General features: G+C 38.4%; 1 protein-coding gene across 13 annotated transcripts; it reads right to left on the bottom strand.

Annotated features, from left to right (window-relative positions):
- Nucleotides 1-419: 419 nt before the first annotated feature.
- dazap1 (DAZ associated protein 1) lies at nucleotides 420-27389 on the bottom strand. Of its 13 annotated transcripts, XM_041230453.1 has the most exons (14): nucleotides 27225-27389; nucleotides 23214-23254; nucleotides 22128-22294; nucleotides 21575-21640; nucleotides 20846-20953; nucleotides 19273-19321; nucleotides 13762-13844; nucleotides 9560-9713; nucleotides 8736-8771; nucleotides 8138-8290; nucleotides 5865-6038; nucleotides 2498-2587; nucleotides 1598-1695; nucleotides 769-857 (listed from the first exon to the last, which is right to left on the bottom strand). In XM_041230453.1, the coding sequence occupies exons 1-13, from the start codon at nucleotides 27254-27256 to the stop codon at nucleotides 1646-1648; spliced, it is 1203 nt and encodes a 400-aa protein (XP_041086387.1). In that variant the 5' UTR covers nucleotides 27257-27389; the 3' UTR covers nucleotides 769-857; nucleotides 1598-1645. The 13 variants fall into 13 exon arrangements, with proteins under 13 accessions (XP_041086382.1, XP_041086383.1, XP_041086380.1 ...); XM_041230448.1 differs by lacking the exon at nucleotides 1598-1695 and having other exon boundaries at nucleotides 420-857; nucleotides 8138-8215; XM_041230449.1 differs by lacking the exon at nucleotides 1598-1695 and having other exon boundaries at nucleotides 420-857; nucleotides 8138-8215; nucleotides 8736-8765.
- Between the last annotated feature and the right edge of the window lie 599 nt (nucleotides 27390-27988).

The following is a 27988-nucleotide window of genomic DNA, read 5'->3' as shown; positions in this document are numbered from 1 at the left end:
CCGGAGTTTCTCTATCGTTTGCATTTAACACGAAATGCACTAAAAAAAAAAAAAAAAAAAAACAAAACAAAAAAAAAAAAAACAGCCACCTGAGGGAAATCTACATCTTTAAATTAAAAAACAAGCAAAGCATACATGTAGTACAAAATTCTCTTAAAAAACTGCAGTCTTTTTAAATGCATATATATTTTTAAATCTTTAAACAAAGTTTTACAATAAATGGTAAAAGGCTCAGAAAAGAAACAACAATAATAATAATAATAATAATAATAATAATAATAATAATAATAATAATAATAAATCACAAAAATGAAAAACCCTGAAGTTGAGTTAAAGCTGAATAGAGAGACTGGAAACCCTGTTAATGTTTACGTCAAGTAGAATTTTTTGTTTGTTTGAATTTGTGCTGATGTGGGTGAAGGATCAGTCTGATTGATTCTAAAAATTGCACTCCCCTAAAATAGAGCATCTCATTTATATTATTAATTAAAAAAAAAAATTAAAGAATTTGACTTTGTTTCCCAAATTTAAATTCTATCAAGTATGTTATGCGATTATCACAAAAAAACCAAGTCCTCAAATTCAGAATCCCTGGTCGTACGAATATACCAGCAGAAATCCTTTGTGACAGAATTATTTCCCTGACGTTGTATTATTGTTCGAATCTCTGTGGTGTCCATGCCTCTAGCGGCGGTAAGGATGAAAGCCCTGAACGTTGTGGTTCTGCCCTCGCCCGAAGCTGCTGCCCCCCAGCTGGGGGCCCCCTGATGCTGGGGCTGAAGGTGCTCCGTAGGAAGGTGCTTGCTGGCTGGGGTCTGTGAAGCTCTGCCCAAATACACCCATGTCCTGCCCGTAACCTGGTTGGATGAGAACACAGAAGAGGTTAGAGCAATGCTGTTGACATGGCAACACACAAACCCACAGAAAGGAAATCTAGGCTTTGTCTGACAAGACATTAGGAGAGGAATGGACCTGCTTATCTGATGCCCTTGAACATAAATAATGTACCCAGATTATCTGTGTCCTCCAACTTTTGTCCTCAACTAGTATATTAAGCAAAAGGAAAGAATAGATTCATTCACACACATACATAACGCAAAATAAATAAATAAATAAATAAATATGCCAATTCCTAGAAGCAAAAGGCACTAGTGATAACATGAACTGGTCGTCTTGGTTTTTAGTGAAAAGTTGTGTGTTATCTTACAGCTAACAAGTCATTTTAAGGCTGCTAATATGGATACTCACACAACAGTGAACTAATCCCTCATGTCAAACATATTTCTCAAGATGTTTGGGGGTTAGTTCACATTGCCATGTCAGAAGCCCATTCATTTGAAGCTGCAGACAAACTTAAGTTCAATAGTTATTATCAAAGAATTACAACTTGAGTCACTTTGGTATATGGGCATGCACAAAACATCTTAGTTAAACAACAAAAAGTACCCCCCCCCCACCCCACCCCCACCCAAAAAAAACAAAAAAAAAAAAAACAAACAACCAAACCCTACAGCTTCCACATACATTAGGTTAAACACACCTACAAGTAAAGGCACTTATCTATAAAGATTTATGGGAGAGAGTCAATATGACATACAATGATTTTGTAGGCACAATGCAGAGATAGGAGCTGAACTGAGTTGGTTCACAGACTGTCTTTCCACTGTGTGTAGAAACTTCTTGTTTCAACACTTTCTGGTTAAACAAAAAAATAAAAAAAAATGTAGTCATGTGTTAAGACTTTTGCATACATTTTACAAACTATAAAACAAAAAACTGACAGCATGAAAGAAAGAAAAACTAAGAACTCAGCTTCTGTTAGAGTGTCCATCCCTAGTAGCACAATTAGATTAGCAGTACTCAAGACACTGCTACAATGAAAACGTGTTTAAATGTGTATATTTGCCTCCCACTGCCAGGTACATACTGTACATTCCTCAAGGGGTATAAGAGGGGCTTGTGGTAGAACATTGTGTACAGTCTTTCATTGCACATGCGTACAGTGACTTCATGCAAACGCTACAAATTGAGTGTCTTCATTGGAATATATGCCATTGTAAGAACAAGCCTAGACACCTCTCACTGGGAAACTCAAAATGAACACCGGAAAAATAAATCAAGAAATGAATGGAGTCTATCGTATAGTCAGATCTCCTACAATCTTTGTACAACTAAAGTGGTAACTGTTTAGGACTAAAAGCAAGGAACAACACAAAAGGAAGCATACGCAATTCCAAATAAACAGAAATGAATGCCAAGTTCAACATATATTTATATATATATTTATATAAATATGGAAACATTCATGACAATTAGATCATCCTTTTACCGGCAAAGCTAGGCCGTATCAAAACTTGTAACCCACGAGAATAAAAATATAGAAATAATTTTACAAAATACTTATAAAATAACTAGTGCTGTTCATCATCGCTGCCTTCTTAACATCCCCTGCTGAAGCAAGGCAGGTTTGTGGTGTGAAAGTCAATGCTCCACCTACCTGCACTATATCCCTGCTCAGCCTGACCATAACTCTGAGAAGGACGCGTTGGTCCGTAGCCGGACGGGTCCTGAGGATAGTTACCCAAGCCTATTAGGGAAACGAGGAGACCAGGATGACTAAACCCAAGAGAGTCTGCTGCACATTGCCACTAGGGAGGAGGTCCCATTGATAACCCAGGCCATTGGTTCCCAAGCGAATGTTCAAAAAGCAGCAAGTCCCTGATCAATTAATTCAGATTGCATCTCTATTCAATACTAATCTTTCATGCAAGGTGTAACCAGTCATGGAAGTAAAGACTCCCACTGCATAGCAGTTTGATCCATTCCTGGTTTTGCTATGAGTTTAATAAGACACACTTGCGCTTGTTACCTGTACACAGGGGCTAATCAAGCACATATTAAAACCAGGAATGGGTGAAACTGCTAAGAAATAGGGGTGCTATTTCCATCCCTGTGTAACCAACACAGCTTAACTTGAAGGGTGTTTGCCTAAAAACACTTCTAAGAATTCATCCTGTTCAGATACTCACAAGGTTAGGGAAACACTACTCATGATGTTCTTTCATTGGCGAGTTATATTCTACAAACACCCTACTAACCCAGAGCAGAACACGGCTAACCTAGACCAGGCCTGAACATACTTAACAGTCTGGGAACGTCTGGAGAAGCAGGTTAAAGACGCTTCGGAGAAACTGAGCCCAGACCCTTAACATGCATTGCATCAAATGCCATGAAAACAGCAAAGAGCAATTTTGAAGTTGGTTAACTACATCCACAGTTATGTTTTCTTGATCACTTATTACATGTTCTTAAAAGCACTTAACCATCTTCAGAAAAGTGTAAAAATGGTTTACAAAACCATCCATGCTAGCTGTGAAGTTTAGTGGATATGAGAAAGCCTGACTTGAATCTTCGCAGTGTTTTTTTTTTTCAGTTTAGTTTAATTCAGTCAGTTTTTATTTAATTGGTAAGATTATTATTTTGTTTCTATTTAGTTTTTTATTTTTAAAATGATTATTCGGTTTTAGAATTTTTTTTTCAGTTTCTGTATCTGTACATTAAGAGACTTTTATAGATTCACACTGAGTTGCTGCATACAAAAAGAAAAGTATGAATGCCTTAAGTTCCATTTATCTTTTTTGACAGTGCAGACACATTCATCCATGTGCTCTGGGCAACAGTGCCACAGAGCAAAACTCATTGCCACTTGGCTGTTGTGTTTCTACAGCAATTTCACGAAACAATATTAACACAACTTGGAATATTCATTTTTCATGTTTATTTTTTGTTAATTTCGTTTATTTATTTATTTATTTATTTTTAAATTTCCGAGTTTCTATTACTATGTTTATTTTCTTTACTCCCTACATCAATGTTGACTTTTGTTCTAAACCCTATATTTCTGTAGCCCACACACCCTTGCAGAAATACTCTGGCAGCCCAGATCAGAATTTGGTTCTAGAATACAGTAACATGAAAAGGAGATTAAAAGTAGTTTATACATATCCTACAAGTCTACCAGGCAAGACTGTTTAATACTTTCATGCTTAATGGACCACTCCAAAAACGCAAGCTACGTGACTCATACCTTAATAATGGAACACCTTTACCTCAAGTCATGTCTTAATATTTTAACACAATCAGCTAAGAGGAAAGGTGTCTCTGCAGTATTAGCCAAGCGTCACTGAACCTGTTTTACTAAGTTCACTGTGTTGGATAATAAAAAATGACCCACTTAAATACATAGCTTCAAGACCACAAACTTGTAAGTACAATGTCTTGAAAGATTAACAGCCTCTATAAAAGTGAAGTATTCATTATAATACACAATATCTGTAGACTTTTCACCCATCCTAACATGAACTGGGAATAAAAGAATGACCTTTTGCAAATACTCACACTTCATAAGAATTGTAAATCTAAATATATATACCAACTGACAAAGCCTGTATGTTAATTATATAGGAAAATGGCATAAATGAATGGCGATTTTAACAGCAGAATTTGAAAATTAAGCTCAAAGCAAGGTATGCTAATGACACTTCCCCATGGATGAATGTTAAAAGCACAATAACATGCTTCTTATATTCTGTAAAGAATAGTCAATCATCAACTGAAGAACTTTCATTTTCAGATAAATGTCCTTTATGAATGCTTGCAAAGTGTTTTCTGAAAGCCTGGTTTATCTATGGGACCCCTTTCTTCACCTCTCTCCAACACGCCTCTTACTTCTACCACACATACTGCAATGAGTGCGAGAGAACCACAGATCTCCTCCAAGTGAAACCACTGCCAGGAAGGATGATCTAATTCCACTTACCAATCGTTACCTTTCCTCTCAAGCCTCCCAGATGCACCTGGAAAATCCTGAAAAGAACACCTCTCTTCGTACTGAATTGCCTGGGATTTCATAAAGAGGTATTACTGGCAAAAGAACCCTGATTACTGTGTGTGTGTATAAAGCTTGTATTTTTAGGGTAAAAAAAAAATAGCACAGTAGGCTACACATTTAAAGGATATTTGATGGCTATGATCCTCTACTTTCCTGGACTAATGTTGATTCTAGGGGGTTCCAGAGTGGCTCATCCAGTTAAAGCTTTGCTGCTGGAAGCACAGGATGAGTCACACAGCTTGGACAGCACCAGTTCGCGTCCGGGCTGTGCAAAGAGACCAAACTTTGCTGGTGACCCCGAGGGGGGCGTCACACTGGCTCTGACGCTCCTGGGGTGGCGGATGGGAAACCGGCAGGGATTGCTTCTCCTCACTGCGCAACAGCGAACCCTACTGGCCAGACACCGAGCACATTTGGAGTGGATAAAAAGCAGGGCTGATCTCTGTTGTCCAGGATCGGTAGCCTACCCACTTCTGCTCTGGATTGCTCGGCGCAAAAGCGATTCTGGCTATATGCTTGTTAGATGGGAGAATGCTCACATGCTCTCAGAACGTCTGTGCTGTGTAGGGACTGGCTGTGGTGTGGAGGAAAAACATAACTGGGCATTCCAAATTGGGGGAAAATAAATTAAAGTAATAAGTGGTCACTAATTGATTCTAGAAATGATCAACCTTGGCGAGATAAATATTACAGAAAACATCCCAAGGTGAATAACTGTTAGTGTGTGTGGGAATAAAAATTAAACAAAATCGCATGTATAAAATAAAGTAAATCCCTGGATTGTTTCCCATAATAGAAAAGCATGTTAGAGGAAACTCATTCTAATTCAACGGAGGTACAGGAAATGGTTAAAGGTCATGGCAACTAGGAAACTGCTGTAATCTCCTTGATATAATAGTGAAAGCTCAAGGGGCCAGTGTGAGAGGAAGGGAATCAGTCAGATCTAAGGCTTGGCTGGGTGGGGAGTACCTACCAAACTGGTTGTAGGAGAACTCGGGCTGTCCTGCCTGGGGTTTGTTCATGTCCTGAGTGGGGGTGGTTGCAGGGGCAAAGCCCATGGGTGCTGCACCAGGCGTGGTAGGGGGTTGAGGCACTCCTTGTGGGGCAAACTGGTCAGCAGGATTTTGGTGGGCACCAAATCCATAACCTACACATTGCGATATGGCAGAATAACTCAAGAACTTTTCAAATCAAGAATAAAACAAAAATAAATAAATACATAAACATACAATATGGAGGACATGTAAAGACAATATGGAGGTTGCATGTAAAGACATGACACTTAAATGCTGGTTTGGAGGACTACAAAGAAGATAATTTAGGAGGCTTAATAAATAGTAGATGAAGCTATAAGAGTGTTTGATATCACTGAATTATCCAGCTACAGACTACTTGTTACAACCCAAGAATGCCATGTTAATTTTACTGCCGACTGCAGCAGACTTAACTCTCCCTGTTGGATGCTGACTCTAAAGATACAGCAACACTGCTCAGTAACACTGTGCTCCTTTAGTCCAGAATTTAAAAGCTTTTCAAGAGACAAAAAACTGTATGTAAATTAGAAAAAAACATGCTGAGATGGAAAACACATGCAATGGCACTTTCACTCAAAAACGTTCTTTAAAATACCCATTCACTCAGCACGAAACTGCGCAATCTATGGATATAACAGCCGCCAAAGGGATACTATGAATACAACTTTCAAACCTGTCAGTCAGAGCATTGTCATGGCAACAGGAACAAAATACAAAATAAATAAAAAGCAGAATAACGTAGGTAAGCTACTTAAAAAAAAATTATCAATTTCTTATCTTTTAATGAATGGCACTGGAGAACTGTAGTGTACTGTAAACTTCCCTGTGCTCGCTTTGTCCTCTCTATTAATACATATGTAGAAAACTGAAATAAAAATACTTGTGGGGACACATTATTAATATTATTTTCATTCACACACCAACTGCAGCATATTAAGTTGTAGCTTGTTGACCATCACAAAAAAAAGTTCTACCTATTGCATATACTGTATATATTATTGTGATGAGTCAAAGGGATTTCGGTCTGTGATTCAGCCTCCCGACAGTAGATGGCATCAAACCAACTCGGGACTTCCCTTACCAAGATCTCGTGACCATGGCAAAAGTCATCTTTTGAGGGGCGGCACCTTGGTGAGGGGCGGAAGTACGAGTATGTAAATTCCAGCCACTGGAGTCAAGTGAAGGATAAGGACACTTGTCAGTTGGGGATTGGTGTTCCACTGACTACAAAGGCGGGACATTACATACTAAAGGGAACGTTCTACTGTGTTCGGGGTTGGTCCGAAAGTAAAATAGGAGACGTAACGGGTGGAGGGAGAGACTAGTTTGGTGCAGAGGGATTTTTTAAAAAAAAACACTAACATTTCTTTTGTCTTTTTTTTGTTTATGTATGGTTTGCCACGAAGACGATTAAAGACGAGTTATCACGGTCTGTTTTGGATTTCACCCCTGCACTCCTTCCCTCACACCATTTTGTTTTCTTTTGTTATTTAATTATTTTGTTGTGTATAGATAATAAAAATAAATTATTTTATTTCTGTACACATAAATTACTGTCTGGACATTCCATTTAATACACACTCGCCTCACAATTATATAAAAAAAACAACACATCCATATTTTTTTGTAGCTGTTGACAGTATATGCAATAGGTACAATTTTTTTCCTTGATGGTTTGATGGATTTATATTTATATTTATTTATTTGACAGCCTGTTATGTCCGTTGCTCACTTTGAGTTTCCTCTGTATTCTCGAGAAATCCCTCGATCACACTAACTGGATTTGCGCAGGGTCTGTCCCCCCAAATTCTACTGTACAATCTAGTGGCTGCCACCATTGGAAAGTTAACAATTCCTCAACTACTTCTCATCTCCAATTACCAGATCTCATTCTTGATTAGCCATTGTAACATCGCAACACGATGACGTCCGGTATACAGTCACAGGGGATGTTGACTTTCAATCCACGGCCACTACCGCTCTTCTGTAACGCATAGTCTTTCACGCAGGGGTTAAGGCGTGAGGTGGTTCAGAGACAGCATAAAATATGATGGCTCTGTGACGGTATAGGCAATTCACACAGACCAAAATGCCGCATCAGTGCTGGTTCTGAGTGGTCATAACTCGTCTGTGTGAAAGAGTACAAGACTGACATGTGTAACTGGGCAATGGGACCACAGCTTCAGACTGCAGCCCGAGTCTGGGGACTCACCATACTGGGGTGGGGTGCCGTAGCCAGGCTGAGGGTATCCTTGGGGTGCTCCGTACCCTCCAGGGGGGGTGGTGGTGACTAAGAAAGCGTTAAAGGGAGAGGGGGGTGGTGGTGGGACTCCTCGGCCGGCTGGAGGAGAAGGCCCGTACCCACCTGAGGAAAAACACAAACCACACCATGAAACCAGCGTTAAAGACCAGCACACATCCGTCACTGCCATTCATATAATGCTTAGTCATTGAACTGCCATCAGAAGACGCACATACTATATACGTTGTAATTAACGGAGCGAAACTGAGCACTCGATTTAAGAAGCAAGGTAAAAGCAAAGCACACTTATACATCTGAAATTGTTAAAAGTGAGTAAATTTACTCATAATCCAGGGTTGGAAAATCAGGCCTGGTTTCACAGGTGATAGAATTCATGTTCAATAAAACCTACATTAGGTAGTTTACCTGATTAGGATTTCATTTATATATAATTTCCACTCACACAATAATGCTGAAAGGAGATTTCATTCTTTGTGCAAATTTTTCATGCCACTAGTATAATGTTTTCCTCACACAGAAATTAATTTACCAAGATAGAACAACTTACCTATTGGCTGGCCTGCCGACATCCACATTCCTAAAACAGTAGATTAAAAAAACATATTTAAATAATATGACTATAGATATTATCTATATGTATAATATTATCATGAAATCGGATTAATACTAAAAGGAACTAATACAATTCAAGGATAGATGTTTCGACATTAAGTCTGTCAGTGTCTTCAACTGACGTTCAGTTGAAACATTTGTCAAATTTCTTTTAGTACTACTACATACACCACCAGCAAGTGTTTTATAGGTATGGAAGATACAATGAAATTGTACCAACTATCACAAAAAGTAGCCCCCACATTACTTACAACTTACATGTCGCAGTGAATTGTCCACTGTATCTAGTGAAAAAAAGCACTGCTATTTGAATGAGAAAATGGGAAAATGTTTTTTCTGTGTGGCCATGGATGCAAAGCTGCTGAACAGTTGAGTAACTTGTACATTTATAATAGACATTTAACCTTAGAAAGAACTTGTTTTGAGAAAACCTTGACTATGCTGACTCAAACCTGGGAAAAAAATTTAATTTGAGTTTTCACTCAGCAAGTGTTGATTAATGTGAGAATTCTGCCTGTCTGCTGTTATAAAACCATGTGTCAGACTTCATGTTTTTGCAGTATTATTATTATCTGCCATGGAAGAGACTTTCTAGACACCAGCTGCTGGGAAAAAACAAAATACCATCCTAATGGATACGGGGTCTCCAATTCCTTTAAATCTCTTCCAAATTGAAAAAATACCACCTCCTCCCCCTCCCTGCAGTTAAAGCAAGCTGATTTGAATTCCATTTGAAGACCCACTGGGAGCACCACTTACCTTGAGGGGCATAGCCTTGTTGCCAGCCCTGTGCAGGCTGAGCTGCCCAGCCATTGGCTGCACTTAACATTGCCCTGGGTCCCCACTGGTTAGCGCCCGGCTCTCCTGGCCCTGGGGTTTTGCTGTCACGAGGCTCCGCTCTCTTAACCTCCACCTACAGAGAGGACAAGCAGAAGACCATTGGCACAGCAAGCCTTCAGTCACACACACCCCTTCCCAATCAAATCACACCCGTAAGTAACATTACTCTTAGCACTTTATGTAACTTAAAGCTACAGTTATAAAATATAAAACTTAAATGGGCCGCTATAAATATATATTTTTAAACTATAAAAATATGTTTCTCAGGTAAAACTAAAAACTTGGCAAAGCCAAGGATGGGCTCAATCTTTGTGGAATAGGATGCAAGATATCGTATATTCAAATTAGAAAAAGTACAGCTGATAATGTATAAGAAAAAAAGAGATCCTGTTGCTTTAATGGAATTTTAAAACTAACCCACCCATCCCATTTTTGCAAGGCTTTTTACAACCTACCTGAGAGACATAGAGTTTGTTGTTGCAGCTGTTTTACGTATTTATTTTGGTGTCTTGGCCCTTCTTATGTATGTATAAATATTGTATAAGACATCTAATGGAAGATCAAGACTTACCTTCCCCAGGCTAACGCTTATAGAATCTCAATAATTGTTTACTTGGAATATAATTTCAGAAGGGAATGGATGTGGTAAGAGAATCTTAACTTACATCTAACAGAAAAAAGTAAACAAACATGCAGATAATAACACAAATGGACAAGTTGAAAGTCAAATTCTAAGGGAATCTTCATACCGTGTCGATTAGACTGAAAAAACAAACACCATAGCTACTCCACCCAATTTGTAAGACAGTTTTATTTTTAAACTCTATGTGCATGAGGTTGAGAATCGGGTAACTTGCTGTACACGCCTCTCTACGCCACCACCAAAACAGAAGTGGGATCTAGGTTACCTGTCCTCCAGAGCTGGGAGCAGGGGCAGTACTGCCAAGCCTGTGTGCGTTTCAATAACACTTGCTCAAGACTGCAAGTACGTGCAGGATGGAGAAACGTGTCTCTGTGGCATTTGCACAAGTCAGTCCGAGTGCATGTCACTGTTCTTCTTGGTGTGTGATGACTTTGTTTAATACAGTGCATTTGTTAGAACTGCACAGTGTAAATATGTGTTCTTTCAAGAGAGTACGCATACAAAAAACATGCATCTTTAAATACAAAACTCAAAATATGTTGCCCTGGCTGGCTTGCTAAGGATTTAGAGAAGGAAGGCGACTTTCTTTGACCTTGTCTGTCTTCGCAAGAGGAAGTAGGAATAACACGAGGACTATTTTTGTTACAGGAGGCACCCAAAGGCACTCTCCTTATTATAAACCAAACTCTTAGTAACTACAGCCATCGCTCAAGGAAAACACAGAAAACCTTTTTAAACACTGTACAGTTATTGAGGCTTAACTGTCTACAGCAAGGAGCTCAGGCTATAGGAAAAGGAAATATAAATTTGGTTGCCTTGTTTTAATTATTATTATTTAAAAAAAAAAAAAAAAAAAAAGCAGCTGAGTTACATTAATGTACAAATCAACATAAACAATCTGTATATTTTAAAAAAAAAAACTATTCTCAGTGAAAGCCACCAAAGACAAACTTGTCTATCTTCCAAGAGTGCAGGTAGTGTACAGTATTTATGCAGAAGTGTGTGTGCACTGCTGTTTTGTTCCTGCTCACTAGTTCTAATCACGGGCTCTGAAAGCAGATGAAATACGTGTCAAGGTCAAGTTACATTTTTACATGGCATCTTTGTTCTCTCCCCTCCGACCCAACTAGCAGCACGTGCCAAAGCAAAGAGGCTGCCAGTCGCAGCGCAGCTTCCCGAGCTCAGTTCTCCCTGGTGTTCCCACCTGCGAGTGATGGATTCCTGGTGCTCAGGAGCAGCCCGATTTGTCTCAAAGCTGGGATTTGGAACGTAGCACGATCTGCTTTGGTTTCTAATTTTACCTTCTTTTGAGAATCTCTGCTCGAGGGAATGTCAGAGCAAGTACAGTGGCTGAGGAGCAGGGCTGATTTATTCCAGGGAAGGACACAGCAGCAAGGAGACTGAAGGTAAAAAGGTAGTACTGCAAGTAGAGCAAACTCTTGCTAGAAACCAACTTTCAGAAATAGAACTTCACAGTATGTTACTAAATGAAATGACAAGAAAGGAGGTGTTGTTACAAGTTAAAATAACTTTCAAAAGAGGTGGGGAAAGTCAGAGTTTGGGGACATGGTTTGACGGCTGAAGTGAACCCCGAGACAGATAGATATGTCAATCTATCTATATACACACACACAGAGTACATCTATGTGTGGTGTGGATGTGTAGCACATGCAAGATTTTGTATACATGCAAGCACAGACACATGCTATATCCATGAACAAAAGTATTTGACATTTAGCACATCTGTATTTCGCAGATTACAGGCATAAATCCAGAAGTGTACTGGCTGCCACGTTCATTTGTTTAATTTTCAAACACCCTGTTCATCCTGAGCAATAGCTCTTTGAAGCAGGGCAGTTAATAACCAGCAGGGGCTTGTGAGAGGACTTGTTTAACAGCTGTTCACTGTTGCTCAAGCCATAAGAAGGGGTCCTTTAACAGTCCTGTCTTTTCTCTCCCTGCAGGATCATTTCCGCTAAGAAGACCTAATTAACTTCACACTCCCCACTGGGAAGAATCTGCGCAAAAAAAAAAAGTTGAAAAGTTCAACTCCACGGACATGTCTTTCAGGAAACCGGCCTCCAAAAGCACATTAACATGGAAGCTGTATATTGTATGGAGTGCTGGAAGAATCCAAAGTTCTAAATAAGTCCATATGCGAATCCCAGTGACCAATGAATGTAATTTGCTTCATGAACATAAAACAAAGTTCAAAACATGTTTGTAAAAATGAAATTCTCCCAAACTCCAAAAAAAGGTTTAAAAATTGCAGGATTTTATCTTTGCTGAGACACTAGCAACCTCGTGCACATAAAGTAAAGCCCTCCCCATCACCCCTTTTAAAACACTGAACAGTACAAGAATTAAAATCCCAGAGGGCAATTTGTCTGCACTGCAGGATGACACAGTATGGAGATTCCACATCTGAGGTCACTTAATTGGAAGTTTTATTACAATATAACAAGTTAAAATAACTACTAGAGAGTTCAAATAGTAAGTGACCTGACCAAAAAATGTATAAATTAAAATAAAATAAAAAGATTAAAAAATGAAATAGAGAAAAAAAGAGAAACAAAAATAGCAACCAGTCCTTTAGGATGTTTTGTAAAAAAATAAATATATTTTCCAATTAGGTGGTTTAAAAAAGGGCCTTTAAAAAAAAGCCATTTTAGATTAAATTTAGAGGAAAGCATGCACATCATAAAGGAGAGGTAGTGTTAAACCAAGCCTTGGGCGACTGCGGATTTCTCTGGCTCTTTTGGTGGGGCAATTTGACGGTGTGTGAAGGATTACAGGTAAAGAGATCTCGTTGTCTCTTCAGTGTTACTGATCTTAAGAAATTAGCTAAAGAAACAGAAGAGAAATAAAGCTTCAGCTCTTGTGCCGATCCACCTTGAGGATCAGCTCAGGTTATCTTTACCAAGCGGTAAAATCAGATTCATTCCGTTGTTGAGAACTTGGAAGCCTCATTTATTTTTTAAAATAATAAATTGGTTTTCCCTTTACTTAATTCTCACGTTCCCAGAAGAGAAAAGGATGCCAGTGTGCCACAGGACTAAGAAAATGTACTTTTCTACAAGTTTGCCCCATTTCAACATGCCCATTAAGATTGTTTCTGATGCTTATGTTTACGGGTAGCTGTAAGAGGAATTTGGAACCAATATCTGGGGCATTTTAAAAACAAGATTTTGCAATATAGGGAAAAGTAACTTTTAAAGCAGTACAGGGAAAATATAGGGAAAAGTATGTTTTTAAAGCAGGTCCTTTTCTCTTGGGGATACTACAACATCCCAGACTATGTTTAGGAAGAGGATCCTTATTCTGCATTTCACTACAGGATGATGTAGAGGCAATAAGCCACTTAGCAGGAAAGTGGCCAGTAAGCAATTTTGCCCAAAACAAAATGGCAAATGGAGAACCCCCGGTCGCCCAAGCCTCGGTCCGATCTTAAGGGTAAAATAAAACTACAACTACACACTTTTTTGCCCATGATGTCGTGAAAATGCATGTTGACAGCCTGGTCCACTGATTGTTCGGCCTCGAAAGTAATAAATCCAAAACCTAGCCAACAACCAAGAGTGAATCAAGGTAGCAGGGTGTCGTGACACAACACAGGATGAAGCACAGTATTGGGACAGCCCAGGGGTTCCAGCAAGGGTGGATAGTGATGCTGGGGTTCAGATAACTTTGCAGACCCTAAACCACAGAATTGGCCTAGACCGTGGGGCATCTATGAGCTCTAACTAGAACACCACTACCAAACCTCAATGAAGAGTAAACATAAGCATGTTTATTAAAATTGCATAAAAAATGGCCATGTCAGTTACAGTAGTCCCTCTCTATTACAGACGCCGTTACACCATACATTCGGATACACCGGACACAACACATGTCCCCACGATAATATCAAGTTAAGTGCGACACTTGGTCACTGTGAATTGCAAGATCCAAAGAGACAGCAAAAACATGACTACAATAAAATAAAAGAACAGCCTACTACAGTAAAATGAAGTACATGATTAAAAGCGGGCATATGAAACTCAGAATCTACAGAGTTCAAACTAACTGATCGATTGGAAAAGGATGAGAAGCTTTCAGAAATAATGATAGACAAGTGGTTCGAAAAGCAAGACGTTGACTACAATAATACAAATTCTGAATATGAAGTTTTTTCATTTCTTTTGCAAAGAAAGTCCGACAACAGAAAACAAAAGTAACATGTAGACTAAGTGTTTTATTTGCAGTTACTCGTACACTGTAAAATGTTCTATGTTAACTTAAACAGTATTTATTTCTGTAAAGTGTGTGCACGATATGTAAGGTACTGTATAATACCATAACATGTTAATAGGGCTCCATGACCTATTTTTGTTAATTGCGTTCTAAGTAGTTAACGGTAAAAAAAAAAAAAAAAAAAATTGTTTCAATTTAAAATATTTTATTATTTCTGTATTGTACAGTACAGCAGGATTTATTGTGTGTTACCAGTAGCTTACAGGCTAAAGTAAAAATGCTTGGTATTCATTTGATTTTAGTACTGTACTATATACTGTACACCTACTGTAAAGGCATATTTTTGCATAGTGGAATGTGTACAGAGAACATGTTATTACAGTGCAATGACATATACATTAAAAATAAACTGAGTACTATAAATGTGTGCAATTTTTTTTTACATTTGTATTTGTTTTATTTAAAACACCTCATTATTTCAGTCTGTCTCCCAACATGTCTGGTTTAGTGAGGGACTACTGTACAAAGTCCTTATTGCTGACAACTCCACAACCAAAACAGCACTTTTTAATAAACAGCTGTGCAATATTGCATCAGTATTTTTACAGTTTTCTTTTATTCATCTGCCACTCACATCAAAGGTCTTTATATGTTTCTTGCAAACTTATGGCCTTTAATTAAGCCAGCTAAATAGCTATTTGCACCAGATAACGGTTCCATAGTTCAGACATAACTCTAGGGTAGATTATCATTATTTTTTTGAACTCATGTAAGGTTGTATTTGGGCCACGTTCTTTGTAATGTTATATACATGGTTTTCTATTATAAATGATTGTTTATTGTGTTGAAAATGTGGTTGACAATCTCACAAACAATCAAAATATGAATAAATGTCATTGGGAGGGATCTACAGCTGGTTATGAAAATGTGTTACTTGACCAGACTGTCAAAAAAAACTCCTATGGACAACAAGACAAAGGGTACATAAGGACCTTTTTTTTTATTGCATTGTGTTACATGTTCCCATGTTTATTGCTACAACTGTTTACATGAGGTGTGTTTATTGTTTTATTTGATTACATTTTGACCACTTTTTAAACTTTTAAATTGCATTTCCTGCCTCAAAGCGGCTTCCCATGTACCAGCATGGACCTCTCGGAACTACATTTCCCATCATCCTCCTGCTCACATATGTAACTGATGAATTTACCAGTAAGCAGGAGGATGATGGGAAATGTAGTTCTGAGAGGTCCATGCTCATACATGGGAAGCCATACTGAGGCAGGGAATGCAATTTAAGTTTAAAAAAAAAAACTGTTTATAAAACAATACACACACTTTACATAAACAGTTGTAGCAACACATGGAACTATGTAAATAAAATAAAAAGGTCCTTATGTACCCATTAAGCATTCTACGAGAGGATACCGTGGAAGGAATGGGAGTGTTGTTAAGGAAGGTATTAAGTGTTGCAGGAAAGGGTCGCTCGGTTCATTTTACTCAAAAAGAAATTGTGACCTAATAATAAAATATAAAAAAACAACACCTTTCTTATTTATATAACACTGCACACCATTTAGGGATTCGTTTTACCTGTGCAATTAACAGCAGAAGCAAATTTGTCTTTTCTAAAAGTTCGGTTAGTCTGAAAGAGGGAACTGTCTCTGTTGTGGGTAGCAGGTCAGTGGCAGGGTGGCCTAGTGTTGCTTATGTGCCAAAGTGTCTTATCCGAACCCCCTGCTTTTGACATCCCCCTCTTGGCATACTGCTTTGCAGCAAGTGCTGACAGCAGCCGTAACTGTTCTGTTAAATGCGTTACACAAACCAAACTATGGAGAAAAAAAAAAAAAAAGAACACATACACAATCTCTAATAGAAATACTTTTTCCAAGCTTTCCCCAAGGGATACATTTTGGGCTAGCCAAGAGAGGCTTATTATTGGAAAATAACAAAGAGAAAGATCTAAAACAATAATAACAATAATATTAATAATAACACAAAGATACAGGCCAAAACTAATTCCAGCAGACTTCAATCTACTGTCAGCAACAAGAGCAAGCTGCATCATTAAAATTAAACAAAATAAAATGACAAATATAAAACTTTAGCACCTCCACCCACAGACAAAGACTAGAGGTGTAAACAAAGTTGGTTTGAATATAGTTGAAGAGGCTCGATAAGGTGTGGTGTAAGTTCCAGGGGACAGTATCTTGTATTAGACAGAAATCTATTCAAATCTACCTGTTAAAATGACTGTTACTTAAACATGTATATTTGAATTACAAAACAGTGAAACTACAAGTTGACCTTACATTTTATAAAACAATTAGACAAACGACTAAGACTAAAACACAAGGAATCCCTATTGCATATTGGAGGCAGAGTTTGATTTATTTTTAGTGTGTATTACGTAATTTGTCAAAACCATAAACCTTGTAAGTTGGTATTAAAACAAAAACGAGAGTTGGTGGAGTATTTAGCACCCCTTTACATGTAAATACAAGACTCTTTCCATTCATTTCTGCCACTAGTATAAACGTCTGGGTTATCTACTTAGCCTACGAGAGACACTGAGTCCAGTAGGGATTAATTCAGACAACGACCCACACAGTGAAGGTTAAATTATTGTTGGGCTTGTTATTCAGCGGTTTACTGAAATTCAACCACATTCCTTTTGTTCCACTTCTAATGCATAAATGAAGGGACTAATATGCTACAAGCAGACAAATTAATTTTCAAATAAATTTAATATGATTTTCCTAGTTAAAGGAGTAACCAATTATGGGAGAGAGACTGGGAAATACAATGGGAGCCAACTCTTGGAGACAGGTATTGTTCTTACCAGAGAAGCCAACCCAATGAAACAACAAAATAGGACAGCATTAGAAACAAATGTTTCCTACAGACGTACTTCAAATAAACAATCAAAATATAAATGTTAACATGGCATGTAATATTGAAATGGTTGTATAGTTATGCATGCATAGTGGGCTTGAACATATGAACATAAAAATGCATGCTTTTGAGGTGTAGTCTAGTTACTGTATATAGCTATCCTTACATTTGCATATACAAACATTTAAACAAATCAAGAGGGGGTCATTATTTCTATATAATATGAATCATTGTAATTAATGAGAAGTTTTTCTTGGCTGTCAAGTAAAAAATAAATGCATGTGCTTTTACCATATGGAATATTGGCAGATTCAGTCATTTAAATGACTGCATCAGATGGCTCTGTCAGTTGTTTAATCTCTTGAGAGGAGACATCTCTTTACAAATACAGGGTGACATTTGTTATCGACACAGAAATAAGACTGACTCTTAGCCTGGGTTATGGCAAAAACAAAGGGCAGGAAAAAAAAGAAATCCCAACTTTGTTTAGACCACCAATACAGACAACAGCCTGTCCCCTTTCTGACTGTGGAAATGGCCTGTACCTGTGTGATACAACTTAGCACAAATTAACCTAGAGGAGAAAAGAAATCTAAAGAGAAATCGTTAATCACATTCAAACAATTCACAGAGAGAGAAGAGAGATAGAAAGAGACAGCTTACTTACAACATTACTAAAGCTGTTATATGGAACACTTAAATATGTAACTTAGAATGTCAGCGTCTAAATGAATAAAAAAATAAAACTTAAGACTTAGATTAATTAATAATGCAATATGATATATCAAATATATAAATATATAAAAAAATAATGAAATATTAGATGAAATAACTTCAAAATGACAAACTATTCTTTTTTTTATTCTAAGAGGGATTCTAACATTGATATATTACATTCGAAAGGGGCTACTTGCAATCTGTGACTAATAAATATGAACCTGAACAGCTACCAAGCACGACTGAAGCTTCCACACTGGCCCAGTACGCTCCTAAGCACAGAAACAGGATCTGAAGAAATACAAACAGCAGCCCATAATGTTCGGGATTCTCAAAAACCTCTTGGCTTATCAAAGCAGATATAAGGCAAATCAGCCCATGCGTTGTACAGAATATAAATATTGGAAGCGCTCAATGACTGCTCTAGCTATTAGCTAGCCACAGTTCATTGCATCAGCCAGTCAACCAACAGCCTAATCCAAGCATTGCCGGAGCAACAGAATTAGAAGTAAAAATAGTACCATGTTATTCTACTCATCCTGTTACTAAGCAATTAAGTCTGATTATAGTTTCCCCCACACGCAAATGTAGTCAACATCAAATAAACAACTAATTTAACCAGAATAACACACGCATTTCCAAAGTCTATGCTTATTTCTTAAACTGAATTTTACACACGCTTAGATGAATTGTAATAAATCAGACCCCTATTTCCTACTTTGTAATTTAGTTCAGTGAAATTAAAACGAACAGCCACTGGTCAACACGGTTTAGTAAAGGAACGGATGTAACTACTTTGCATTAATTTCCATCTTCATACAAGCAAAACAAATGAGTTAAAAGCAGCCTAAGCTTTGAAAAGAAAGCCCCTACATTCTTTGGACTACAGTGACAAGCAAAAACAATATAACTTGTTTAGTTGCAAGACATCAGTAGTACTAATTCACCTTATTGAAAGCTACTAAATGAATGTGTCCTTATCTACCCCCAATATCTACCCAGTCAGAAAATTTGAAGGGCTTATTCTTTAGCCTCCACTAAAGTCAATGCTGCTGTAATTGGCCTCTATTGGGGTCAGAATAGTTTGTCATGAGAATGTAGGAGGAGATGAAGGAAGAAAAGAATAAACTGGATCAGCTTTTACCTCGGGGCCTCTGCTTCTCCGCATCATAGATCATTACCACTTCAGTGACCTACCACCAAAAAAAGGGACAAAGGTCACACCATCAGCCAACTGTTAAGAAACGTTACCTGGCATAAAACTGCTTGAGACATCATGCGAGTGATGCAGAGTCCTTCCATTAGTCACTCCTGTTACAATGCTGTTACCAGCATGTAGGTCACTCTGTGGGCATGTAGAGAGTATATAATGCTTAACTAAGTGCAGGAACAGGGTTACTGCTCTTTTACTATGCCTCCCCACCCCAGCCCAGCACAGCCCCCTGTCCTTCAGATATAATCTAGATATTACATCTAGGCTTCCTACTGTAAGATTTTTTTTGCCAAATCAACGATTAACATCGACGTTTATTAGAAAGAATTTACCTTTTTTCTATCTATTTTTCAATTCAAGCTGAGAACGGGTAAAATTGACCTTTATGTTTAAAAAAAAAAAACAGACTTTTTATGCCATTGACAAACGGCTCATTTAACCCCATGCAACAAAACCATGGTTACCAATACTCTAACTGAAATAGCGTTTGGTCACAACACAGCTATACCTTGTAAAGATATCAAGATCCTACACAAATTAAAAAATTGTCTCAAATCGTAGAAAACGCAGCACATAAGTGTATTATACAGACTTTTACAGCATAAATTTACAAGTGAAAATATGCACAGAACAAAACATTAGATAGTTGAACAGAACTAACTTGCACTTATTATTCGAAGTCTGAGCTCCCCTCTCTCCTGCTTCAGCACAGCTTGACTCAGTCAGTAGAAGGCAAGGCAGACAGGCCTGCTTCGTCCTGCCGTCGACCAGAGTATTGTGCACAATATTCATTAAGTGTTTTTCTCTTGCTCCCCATTTTCAATTCAAACTAGTAAATGTCACCATATACCTAAAAGCAAAAGCTTACGTACACCTTAATCCGCTAATTTCAAAGTAGGCGCTTTGAATGACAGGTGCTGTAGCTGGCAAATGAAAGCGCGCAGTAGTCGGGGCAGGTCTTGATGACTGACAGTCATTTAAACAAATGAGAGCATTCTAGCACTGCTTCAGTCAATGAGCTCTGTCAGAACAGGGTGAAACTACAGTACTGACAGACCACTGAGATGACTGCCCGCAATCCCCAGCCATTCAGAGCGGAACCGAGACGGGACAGTCAGCAAGTATAAAAACTACACAAACTAGAGAGGATTTCTAAATTATTATTTTTGGTAAAAAAAATTAAATAGCTAGTGGTTTTACCAACGTTTACCGTATATACATTTATTTCAATCAAACTCATTTTCAGGGAATTCGAAGGTTAACAAGCTTTACTAATTAATATCAAAGTTATAACCCCCCCCCCCCCCCCCCCCCCCCCCCCCCCCCTCCCCTCCTTAGCGCTAACCTTTGGGCCACCAAGCCAAACTCTAAAGCTTTAAAAACCACACAAACCTTTACAGCTCTAGCCATTCCATCACCCTGCCTCGAAGTATCTTAGCTTTGACCATAAGACCAGGGGTTTTCCCACAATTTTAGCAACTGTACCACTGCGGTACATACTTACCACTCCAAATCTACTGAAATAATCCCTGAGTTCGGGTTCACCACAGTTGTGAGGGATCCCACCAACAAAAATTTTCTTTGATTTATTGCTGTCATTCTTATTGCCCTTCTGTAAAGTCAAGAGCGAAAGCGTGGAGACATACATTAGAAAAAAATCCTGCTGGCAAAATCTAGGGCAGTCCCAACTATCACACTGTACTAGTTAAGATTAAACGGTACAATATGAGAGCAAAAATAAATGCAGAGTGGAATATAATTCAGGCCTGGCTCTCTCTATTTTGAGGGGTAATTACGTCACCTGCAGCCACAACCCTTGGACTGGCATCTTGTGTTTTTTCACTGCACATGCATTTAACAAATTGCAGTATATATTGGTCAGCAGATTTCATGCTTTTTAAACACACAATTACAGTTCTTTAAAATATTCTATGGACTCATTATTTAATATTCCAGATGATTAATTCTACAATTCAACCAAAAAGTAAACAATATCCAAACAAAGTCAGTCGATTTCAAAGATGTAAGAGTTATACTGTATATAAGGGAAAAACAGCAGTTTCAGTCAAGTTATCAAAGATTTAACTGAACCAGTGCTGAAATACAAAGTTGCGTGAGTAAAAGCATTCAAAGCAGTGGTTTACTTCACTGATTCAATCAACTGAATAATTTAAGTGTTTGCCTATGACTTACTAACAATATTTCATGCACCATATAAATGCGTTTCCCTTACCCAGCCCTCCTTAGTCCGCGTCTTTTCAGGCTGTGTTCCCCTGGGTGTACATGGCTTTGGGTCAATCTGACAGACAACAGAAAGAAATACACATTTTAGAAAGACTGCACAAATGAATAGCCAGTTATATTTTCAAATACAACAGCTCAAAGAATATTGAAATCCAATATGAATTTATAAAGGAGTGGAAAGAAGGGGTACAGCCCTTTATAAATTAGTCTCAAAGGACACCCCCTCCAAAATGCATAGCACCTTACACATGGTAGCTGTGAGGTATTTGATGTTAATTTCTATAGGGTTTTGGAAAGGGAGTGAAAGGAGCACCCTGGCTAGTTATTATAAGAATTCACAGGTTTCACAGAGGACACGTCTGTATGTGTGAATTAGAAACCTCTGAACCTCAGTGCGTGTTAAATAATGGACTTTGAAAATATCATGTATATTGTTTTTAAAACAGGGAATGGTTCCATTAAATTACAGCAGCAGGGTATACATTACATTTATATAAAGCCTTCTTCAACTACCAAGATTACTGATATGGTAGCGCACTCACATTTCTCCCATCCAGGGAATGGGGTTTAGTCTCCAGCACTGTCCGAACGCAGTTGGGGTCATTAAACTTCACAAACCCAAAGCCTCTGGACTGGTTTGTGGTCTTATCTTTCATAATTACACAATCCACTACCTCTCCATACTGACAGAAATAGTTCCGCAGCGTCTCTGTGGGGGGAGAGTAGAGACGAAGTTAGCAAAAACAACAAAGACCATGAGCTATTGTGCTCTTCTGTTTTTGAGTTCCCTTTAAGCAGCTCAGTTCTATGTTTTGCCTGGGGCTGCTGTGGGTTCAGATTGGGAAGAGAAACGCTCCAGATCAGGTGTAGACCCACATCATGTTAACTGGAAAGCAAATCACCAAAAGTGGACTTCTTCAATACTGAGCAATCTATTACTATAGAAAACAAACTAGACAGTTGAAGGAGCTTAGTAGTAGGGTGCAGGAGGCGTTGAAAGAACTCAGACTGTTGCATCAAACACAAACATCATAAAATTAAGCACTGCCAAGTATGAGTTACAAAATGTTCAAAATATTTAGAAACTTTAAAGCTTGCATAAATGTCAAATAAATCCCTGAAGCACACAGGGGTATTAGAATGCAAATGTTTATTGAACAGTATCAATAACTTGAGAGAGAATCCTACAATATTATAACATTTGCCAAGTCTGAAAGTGTTTGGCTACCATGATCCAGAACCCCCAAAAAAATCACAGGAGTACAATAAGTCAGCTTTACATGGTCAGAAGTTAAGGTTACTGGCACATTTTCACCCAAGCAGGTTTAAACATCTGTACCACAAATGTTTTTGAAATGCAAAGTGTTGAATGTACAAAGGTAATGGATTTTTATTTAATACATCCAAAGTCCAATATCCAGCACTTGAAAATGAACCCTTCTAGTCTCTAGCCGCAGATTAAACACATTCAAGCTGCTGAAACAAATGCCACTCAACAAAGAGGACATAAAACAAAACTTCTCTCAAGCTTCACTTTATCCAGCTGGACAAAACGACTCCCTGTCCATAGATAGAGGAGGTGTTAAAATGGCAGAGGTCAGCTGACAGATGGGCAGTTATTAACTTACCCTGCGTGGTACTCCAGTCCAGGCCGCCCACAAAGAGCTTTCTAAAAGAAAAGAAAAAAAATACTAGTACTGGAAATACATTTTGGGACAAAACAATTCAAGGCAAAAATGACTATGTTCATTTTGCCAGAATTTGATTGCAGTTTTGTGGAACACAAACCACACTGTTGGTGCGTGCAGTACAGTTCTGTACATTCACCAGCTTCCAGTCTTTCATGCACATGACACACTGAGCTTTAAGCAGTCCAATATGTAATTGTGTTGCTTGTTTTGGTACCCGCTGGCATTACATGCAAGCCATCTGGCATGTGTCTGGTCAGCAGCAATAAAATTGAGATTTTTGGTCAAATACCTTTTGCAACAATTAAATAATAAAAAGGCACCAACAGGTTTGGCAAAACTCTACTAATATTTAAGTAACGTCACTCATTGAATTAACCACATTGCTTTTTCAATTTTAAAACTCAGTTTCAATGAAATGTCACCTTCGGAACATTGTCAGTCTCTCTTCTCCTAAACATGCAGCCCATTAGAAACTGCTCCACTGCAAACTAGGTCTATAATATCCTACTTCTGAGAATGAGGTGACCCACTTAGTTATCTTTTTCTGGTTCACTCTCTTAATGGAAATAATGTCCCAGATTTGAGCTGTACATTACTTCATAAATCCAGGTAGAGCGCTCCCTCATTTCCTGAAATCTTGGCGACAGTTTTTTTTCTGGGACTCTGGATACACTGCACTCCATTAATCACAAAGTGTGTGGAAAGCTCCTAGACCACCACAAATAAGCCACTCATAAATCCAAAATAGCAGAGTGTCCTAGTTAGGAATGAAGTACAAGAAACTAGTTCTGAGGGGGAGCCATGCGACAGGAACTTGACCAACCGAACCCAACACATCTTAATTATTTTCAGAAACAAATATACCCAAATTCATAGATAATCTTAAAATATATTAATTTCCTCTTTACACCAATTTACTTTTAGCCAATTTCCTCTTTACACCCAGGAGCTTATAAACGGCTGTCGGCACGCTACCAATCCCAAAACCATCCCTATAGGTGTCCCCTCTCACTCTCTAGGCACGTTCCCAGCCCAGCAGGCATGCCAGGGCCAATACAATGCTCCCTGAACACAATGCAAACATCCACTTGGTCACTACATCTCAACAATGGCACATTGTTGTAACATCCATACTTCAAACAGTGTATTGCTAACTCATTTTACAGGGCTTAATCAAGGGAACCCATGTGCAACATGAACATGTCCTTTTTTGCACCAAGCATATTTGGAACATTTGTTATTCTGTTCTTCATATTAAGCCTGTGTCATGTGAGCTGGCAGTATTCCTCACACTACACTTTTACCATGGAGCCTAAGAACCAGAGTGATCCTAGTACATTCTGGACCAATGTTATTTCTCCTGACCAGACAGACCAAGCACCATGTTCTACAAACTAAGCGTAAACATGGATCAGTAAGGCTCTTGAATAATCAATCAATACACACTGCCTGCCATTTGAATTAATTTTTTCAGCGGAAAACATGAAAACTGCCGGCCACAAGTGGATTTTAAACTCTTGCACAAATTTTACTTCATGCAAGCTAAAAATAGTGTGCTAATGTTATGCAAAGCAGTTCATCAGTGATATCGCTAACTGTGTTTCAGGCAGATGGAGACCGGAGTGAATTGATTTCTCTTGCATGGTGCTAGCCCAATGGACTCCTTGCCATCTCAGATTTCCAACTGGAAAAAAAAACACTAGCAGACACATTACATCTCTATAGCTGGTGTTCAAGCAGTTGAGGACAATGACTGCAAGTCCCCATTTGTTCCAGCTCAAAGTCAAAAGGCAGCTATGAAGAAATGACCCAATTATCTGTGACTTGTTTAACCCTCACTCACCCACACGCACAGACCCACTCTCCCAATTCTACAGATGCAGCGAGCCATGTTGTAAACCAATTTAATGAGCAATTCAAAAAAATGCTTCAACCAGTATATATTTGCAAAAATTAAATGTGTAAGTCAAGTCTCTTAAACTTTGCTATCCACTAATAGACCTGTCTTAAATGATAAATTAAAAGGCGTTCATGGTAACAAGTACAACCTGCTATGGTAGGTCACAATGGCACACAAAAGAGAAAATAGTCATCTTCAGTTTTCATTTACATAGCAGAGATCTTTTATGAACAGATTATGTCATGTCTTGATTAGAGAGGAATGCTAAAGGGTTTTTTTTGTTGGTTTTTTTGTGGTAATGTCATTTGAGCTGTTCAGTGTGTTCATATGTAAATAAATCCTGTTCACCTGCGGGGGGCGTATCGACTTCAACCTCTGTCTTGATCTCCTGCCTGTCACTCAGCAGTGAATGCACGCACCCACACAGCAGACTGCTACTCTGTCACAAGTATTAATACCCTGTATCTTTCTAAACAAGGGATTCACGGGAGCGCCTAATAAAAGATGAATCTCAAAACAAAAGCTGTGTGAATGTACCAATTGTTACAGCTGTGTATAATGGTATTTAAAACAGGATTCATTTATCCGACTCTTCCCTTACTCTCGTTCCACCGCAGTCGGATACGTGATGGATTACTTGGTAATTTGATTAGCTTGTTTGTATTGGTTGTGCTCATTTGAATGCGTGCTTTTGGTGTTGTACCCCACCTTCTAGACCAGGTCTCCCTTGTAATCTCAACAGAACTTTCCTGGTTAAAAGGTTAAATTAAATAAAAACTTACAAAAGGAAAATTTAGTGTTAAAAAAAAAAAAAGCTCTATGCTAAATTGAATTTTTTCACACTTACGATCAAACTTAAAGTTGTGAATTAGCTAACAAAGTCATGCATGTAAATACACAAAACAAACACCAAAAACAAAGAGTGCTCTCATCATCTTTATAGCAGTGCATCAAAAAAGTGAAATACCTGTTTGACTGTCTTTTGCATTTCAACCAAGCTATTTTTTGTTCTGCCACCTTACTTTATACAGACCGTAGCTGTACACTGGGAGTAATTTCCCCATGCCCAAAAAAACAATTTACAACCCTAACAATTTACTAAAGGTGCCCATCTAAACTAAAGCGAGATAAGGGGAGTTATTGTTCCTGTTCCTCTCAACCCACGAAGTTTTGATTGAGATAACACAGAAATAGCTCTTTGAAACCTGAAAAGTCTTTTGTTCACCACCCAGGGAAGTAGGGTGGATCTCAGCAGGTATTAAACAAAACATTTGTAAAAAGCGTAAGCCATTCTAGAACATTGAACAATTAAAAAAAAAAGTCTGTTCCAAATTTGGCAGTTGGCTGTCATTTTTAATTCGTGTATTTTCTACATTTTACTTGTAAATTTGCAGAACCCCCGTGTAGTCGTGTTGGTTTGCTGTACCTGTAATTTGCAACACACCTCGGAAGAGAGACCTAACCAGGCCACTCTTCCTCGGATTCCAACCACAAACCGAGGGCGGTAGACGTTTGACAACTTTGTCTTAGCCAGCGTGTAAGGATTAATCGGTTTGCAGCTGAAAGGCAAAATATTTACATGAATTAACATAAAACTAAAGCAAACCAAAAACTCAACTCACACGACGTCAGAAAATATACAAGTTATAGCACTATGTACTATGCCATAAACACACCACTAATTTCCACAATAACAACAAGCCTGCCAAAGGTAAACCGGAGTCTGTCTGTCAAGTTTCAACGTGAAAATTAGATTACTTTTTAAATGTACATATGTATTACCGCAAAATTACTCTAATGCAAAACAATACACGAAGTTTCAAGAAAAAAAACAACTTGTTTTAAGTGACAAGATTTGCCAATTTGCTGACATTTTTGTAAACAAAACATCGCAACGAAAACAAATATACGGAACCCTTTACTCCTACTACCCCTTTCTACTGGATATCCCACTCAGGAAACTCCGAGGCTTCCGAGGCCCCCGGTAGTTATTTCCACTGTCCCGATCAGATATCCCGTGGTTCGGGTTTAGGAGTAGTGTGTCTTACCCAATTTCATCTCCGGCTAGGCTGTTGTTCATGTCGGTGGGCTGTTCTGTGTAACTGCGGGAGTGCTTGCCAGTCTGTCTGTATCGCTCTCACTAACTCCCCGGGAAGGTCACTCCGCTTCAGGTTCAAACTGAATCTGCGCTGCAACTACGCGGTGCCACGGGGTCTCTCTACAGGGGGTCAACGTCAGCCCAACAGTGTCTGCTCTGCTCGGCATTCTGGGGGATGTAGTTTTTAAAAGATTATCTCTGTTCACTGTGTGAGCTTTTTACAGGTTGAGTATGTGGAAAACTGTTAAGGCTGATTTTCTCTTACTTTCTTAAATGCGTAAATAAATAACTGTAAGGATATCTGCATTTTGTAATGCTTTTTACATAATGATTTATTTATTTGTATCACCAGGGGGAGAAAAAAAAAAATTGATTCCATCCTCCTACAACGATATATAGGCAGGAAACTGAAAGAAACGTCTTAAAACGGCATCAAATGAGAACTGAAAAATGAACCCAGAGAACAGGTACAGGGTTAAATTAATCACCTACTATCCGTTTATCTGCCCGCGTTTCTGTGAGAATCGATTAATTCGTCTCCCTGACAACCTCTGTGTGAAAGGCTATCATAAGGAACATCTATAGATTAGGAAAGCTAGAGGCGGGCTGTCTGAAAAGCGAGTTAAAGTTAGTTATTATCTCGGCACAGTATATGACGTTGCCTTCCAGCCGGCACTAATTAGGGATTCTCGATATAATTATAATTTAAGGTCG

Source organism: Polyodon spathula, chromosome 27 (genome assembly GCF_017654505.1).
Source record: "Polyodon spathula isolate WHYD16114869_AA chromosome 27, ASM1765450v1, whole genome shotgun sequence".
NCBI classification, from domain to species: Eukaryota; Metazoa; Chordata; class Actinopteri; order Acipenseriformes; family Polyodontidae; genus Polyodon; species Polyodon spathula.
This window is presented reverse-complemented; position numbering and strand designations above follow the sequence as displayed.

Bases quoted from the DNA above. Each gene is read 5' to 3' on its own strand.
- dazap1 (XM_041230446.1), bottom strand. From the start codon at position 27,256: ATGAACAACAGCCTAGCCGGAGATGAAATTGG. The intron at 23,255-27,224 runs GTAAGACACACT...CTTTTCTTTTAG, and splicing joins CTAGCCGGAGATGAAATTGG to AAAGCTCTTTGTGGGCGGCC. The intron at 8,772-9,559 runs GTAAGTGGTGCT...TTTAATCTACTG, and splicing joins ACAAGGCTATGCCCCTCAAG to TTTTAGGAATGTGGATGTCG.